Source organism: Babylonia areolata, chromosome 22, assembly GCF_041734735.1.
Source record: "Babylonia areolata isolate BAREFJ2019XMU chromosome 22, ASM4173473v1, whole genome shotgun sequence".
Lineage (NCBI taxonomy): Eukaryota > Metazoa > Mollusca > Gastropoda > Neogastropoda > Buccinidae > Babylonia > Babylonia areolata.
The window spans coordinates 15,687,033-15,692,032 of NC_134897.1; the positions used below are offsets into that span (position 1 = coordinate 15,687,033).

At 43.8% G+C, this 5,000-nt stretch overlaps 1 protein-coding gene across 7 annotated transcripts in view; it reads left to right on the forward strand.

Moving 5' to 3' along the window:
• The window catches only part of LOC143297169 (endophilin-A3-like), a 55,823-nt gene that overhangs the window by 25,685 nt on the left and 25,138 nt on the right, over positions 1-5,000 (forward strand). Inside the window, exon 7 of one of the 7 annotated variants that reach the window (XM_076609358.1) lies at positions 3,698-3,708. The exons of the other annotated variants lie outside the window; for them this stretch is intronic. Coding sequence (XP_076465473.1) covers positions 3,698-3,708 — 11 coding nt within the window. The remainder of the gene's footprint in view (positions 1-3,697; positions 3,709-5,000) is intronic. 7 annotated transcript variants of the gene reach the window in all.

Here is a 5,000-nt window from a genome sequence, read left to right on the forward strand (position 1 = left end):
TCATGCAGTCACATGCTTTCTCTGTCAGTCTCCCCCCTCTCTCTCTCTCTCTCCCTTGCTTTTGCTTATGCTTGCACGCACACGTTCTCACACGTGCGCGTGTACACACACACATGCACACGCGCACACACACACACACACACTCTCTCTCTCTCTCTCTCTCTCTCTCTCTCTCACTTTATTTTTGTGGATATTTTTATTATCATTTTCTCCATGCCCTGAGGGCTGGATGTAAGATTTTTTTTTTTTTCACATGGTTGCATATTCCACTCCCCTCAATGTAAAAAAAAAAAAAAATCAGTTTTTTCATTCATTCATTTTCTCTCTTTATCTCCCACACTTTGTCACACACACTCCCCACCCTCTCTCCCTCCCTCCCCCCCATCCCTGATCCACTCCTTCCTTCAGGAAACCCAGGGCTGCAGAAGGGAAGTACTTGAGGAGGTCATTGTGGCAGCGGTGGTGGTAAAGAGACTGAAGGGAAGGAGTCAGAGGTCAGCACAGGAAAAGCCCCATTGACAGTTGACTGCCATGTCCATCCACTCACTCCAGGCCTGACCAGCTTCTGGAGTTGATGCATCGTCAGGCACCTGTTCCCTCCTGCCCCCTCCCCCTGCCACCGCCCCCCCTCCCCCCACCCCAACACACACACACACACACTTCTTCCCTCCCTACCCATTATTTTCTTTTTTAAAGCAGATGCAGCCTCAAAAACGGTGTATGGCTTCTTACATGGCAGGGTAAAAACGGTCGTACACGTATGAGCCCACTCGTGTACATACATACGAGTGGATGTGGGAGTTTCAGCCCAAGAATGAAGAAGAAGAACAAGGAAGTAGATGTGGTGTATCTTATATGGATCAGTCCACACAATTTAACACATTCTTGAAACTGAAATACACACCAGGGTTCTTTAGTCAGGGCCCAAGTCTTTTCTCTTTTTTTTACTTTTCTTTTTATTGTCGTTTTTGTAAGTGGTTATTTATGAGAGGAGAAGTGGTATTTTACTGCTCGTCTCCTCACTTGTATTGGTCAGAGTTGAAGTCTGTCTTGTTTTTAGACTTAAAATATAATAATGTCTGCTTGTTGCAGAGTTGTTGTGGATGTTGTGTCGAACTTTTATCCTGCAGACTGTTTTAGATTCAGCTTGTATTGTTTACAGCTGTGCGCACAGGTGTTGCCATACCTGTGTTCGTGTGACTGTGTGGGTGCTTGTGTGATTTTTTAGTTCTCTTTTCTTTTTAAATCGGGTCAACATGTTCTTACCAAAGAAACTGGGTATTCACTGCTTTGGAGTATGCTGTTTTTCTTTCTGTTAGTGTTGCTTTAGGTTGTTTTCAAGTCACGTTTATGAAAAATCTATCAGAGGAGTGTTACTTAAACCCATTCCAGAAGTTGTAGCTGTCAAGCATGATTCATTAACAAACCGTCGTGATACACTCAGGTTCTCAGGTGTCTGTCTTGGCTTGCCATTGAAGGTATTGGTTTGTGACGTGGGCTTTGATAGCAAGTGTCAATGCCTTTTGGAGAAGGAAAAAAAGTTTTTTAAACTTTGTTAATGACTCTATGAGAATACAAAGCAACAGGGGTGGCAGTAGTCAATTTTGACATTGAATCACTAACCACCACGTACACACACATGCACATGCTTGTGTGTGCTCTCTCTCTCTCTCTCTCTCTCTCTCTGTCTCTCTCTCTCTCTCTCACCCATTGAGTATTTCCTTCTCTTTAGCTTTACTTTTTAATTGATGTGTCGATGTGGGTTGAGTGAGAAGATTTCAGGATGAAGTTGGTGGCTGATGAGACCACTACCCTCGCCAAGGGAGTATCGTTTCTTTCTCTTTGGTTGCATGGGCAGTCAGCTGATGTGGTGTTCTTCTGTCTCTGTGTTTGGAATGATGTTTGAAAGATACTGGTAATGGGGCTTAGGTTGTAGGTGTTATTAGGGGTGCAGGGGGTGTTGTTACTGATTTTGTCTTGAGCTGTGTGAACATGTCCTGTTGACCATGGTTATTTATTTGCTGACATACTTACCATGTACTGATATAGTTGTATATGTGCTGATTTCACTTTGTGTGTGTTTTTGTCTGTCTCTGTCTTGTTCTTTGTGTGTGTCAAGTCAAAATTACCTTTATTGAGGGTAAAAGAATAAGCTAAAACAGCTTTTTTTACATCCTCTGTGTGTGTGTATGTGTGTGTGTTAGACTTTATGTGTGTGTGTGTGTGTGTGTGGTTGTGCAAATTTCCATAACACAACGGCTCCTTTGTGCGGTGATGTCTTTGCTCACTGTGTTCCTTTGTGTTCCAATGCCTCCCATGATTTTGGGGAAACCGCAAAACTATGGCTGAGTGCAATGTGTAAGTATTGAAAGTTGATTGCCAGTGTCCTTGGGCCGGGGAACTCTGTGGCCCCTTTCCTTTTCATTTCGCTCATGCCACCTGGGGGGCGGTGGTGGGGGCCATGGCACAGCAGCACGGGTTATTTGCATGAGTTCACTCTCCCTCATCTGCAGGCTCTCGCTCTTGGTTTTCTCTCTGAGAGATGGACAGTTGGTTGACATCCCTATTAGTTTCAGGTTTTGTTGTTGTTTTGTTTTTACTCTCTTTTTTTTTCTTTTTTTTTCCTTTTTTTTTCTCTCTTTGTTTATGTTTGTTTCATGTATCGTTCTGTGTATTTGAGGGTGGATGCATGTATGAAAGCAGATTTGTGCATGCATGTGTTTGTGTGAAATGAGTGTGTGTGTGTGTGTCCAGCGATGTATGAGCACAACTGAGGAAGAACTATCAGTATAAAGAAGGTCGTTGTTTTCTTAGAGTTTTTGTTTCCAGTGGTTTTTTGATACATTGTTTACAGTAATCACAGTTCTCAAGATGTGGACAGATTGGTGATTTCTTAACTGAAATTGTCACTATTCCCAATAGCTAAAAATATGTGTGTGTGTGTGTGTGTGTGTGTGTGTGGCAGTGTGTATTTGTAAATGATTTCTCTCTGTGTTAGCATTTTGCATCATATATCTTCACATGTTAAAAAGCTGTATGTTTCTTGTGCCGGCAGATATATGCTTTAGAAGCAGGGTTATACTATGTTTTGTTGAAGAATACTCTTTTGGGTTAGTTTTATATGAAACATTTCAAAAGTAATTTATTCCATATTTCCTTCTTTTGTTTTTTCCCCCTCCCCCATCCCATCGCTTTGCGGAATATTTTAACTTGTAGGGTGCCACAGACTGCCTGTTGGCTAGTTAGAGACAGGAAGTGATCATGGAATTATGCATTTTTAAAACAATGAACGGTTTAATAGTTGTAGCATTCACTTCATTCTTTTATTATGCTGATAGCATTGTGATGGACATAGCATCAGTGTCATGTTTGTATTCTTTTCTGGAATATACATTACTGTTCTGGACTTTTGTATAGGCTTGTAATATCGTCTTGTCTGAAGTAAGAGTCATCAGTGTTTTTCGTCATTCTTGTTTTGATTTATAGTATATGGACTCCAGAGTTGTGTTCTGTTGAAATCGTGAGTGAAATATAGAGGAGCGAGAGAGAGAGAGAGAGAGGATAAGGTTAGATGTTAGCTTACTTGCTTGTTTGAGGGGATGGTGTCACCTATGTTTATGTTAATGACGGAAACATGCCATGCTTTTTCTGTTTTTTTCATTTGGTGGCTGGGTGTGTCTGTTGGGGTTGACGGTGCAGGATCAGGAGGTTTGTTTCACTCTTCATTCTCACACCCCCCTCCCCCAACCCCCCCCCCACATCCCCCACCCAACACCCCTTTTGCCTTGTGACCAGGCTGCGTGTCCTAGAGCAGAGGCGGGTAGGGATGCTGGAGGTGGCCATGATAGTGCACGTGGAGGCTTGTGGTCTGTGTGTAGCGTAGCTGGTGCGGCCTTGTCCTGTTAACCTCTAACCCACTGCACTGTTGTCGTCCTCACATGACGGGGTGGAGCGGATCGCCCGGGAGAGGAGGCATGCGGAGAGGATGCGTGTCGATGGAAATCATGTTGTGTGGAATTTTGTATTTACTGCCTGACTGTAGTTGTCTGTCTAATGGTTTGGGGTTTTTTACGTCATTGTTTTGATATATTTTATTGTTGTTGCATTATCTGAAATATTTGTTTGGTCATCCACGTTCTTTTGGAAAACAGGAATGAATTTATGTAGATTTACAGTTGCATGTTCAAATTTCCACCACACCATAAAGCATGACCATGGCACTTGGGATTTTGGGAAGGGGGTTTGGGGGGTGGGGGGAGTTTGGACAGGGGGAGCGGGGTGGTGGGGGGGTCAGAGAAATGAGAGGGGAGAATATTCCTTGTATTTGATCATGTTTGCTTGTTTTCCTAACGTCTCTATGTGGGTTATTCTTTTTATTTCAGTTTCACCCAGTCCGTCCGGTCTCGGCAACATGGAATGTTTTGGTCCTGAACCTCCATTATTTTGATAGGGATGAGGGTGGGAGGTGGCATTGGGGAAAGGGATGTTATTACGTATGTGGCAATGTATATTGATAGATAGATATACGACCCCACATGCATACTTGTGTTCCATGTTGTATCTCTCGACTCAAGACATGCACATATGGAGTCACACATTCCAACAGGACCAGGCTGGGGTGGGTGGATTTTAAACAAGTGATGATGGCCTTGGGCCCACCCAGCTGTGACGGGGTGGTGGGTAAATACGGGACCCTGTGCAGTAAGGTCGTGGGAAGGTGAAGCGGTGAGGCGGAACCGATGGCCACCCAGCCTGAAGTAATCACTCGACTTGACCACAGTGAGAGTTCCAACCAACTGACTTAATGGTTCTCATCCCAACCATGTGGGACTACCGCAGTTTTTCTGTTAGTGTTTCGTTGTGTGATTGTGTGTGACTGTGTTGTGTGTTCTCTAAGGAGGGGGTGTGGGTGTGTGTTGGGGAGGGGGGTGGGTGGGGAGTCTTGGTTGACTGTGTATGGACGTAGCTTTTGTTTTGTTTGTTTGAGGTGTGTATGTGTT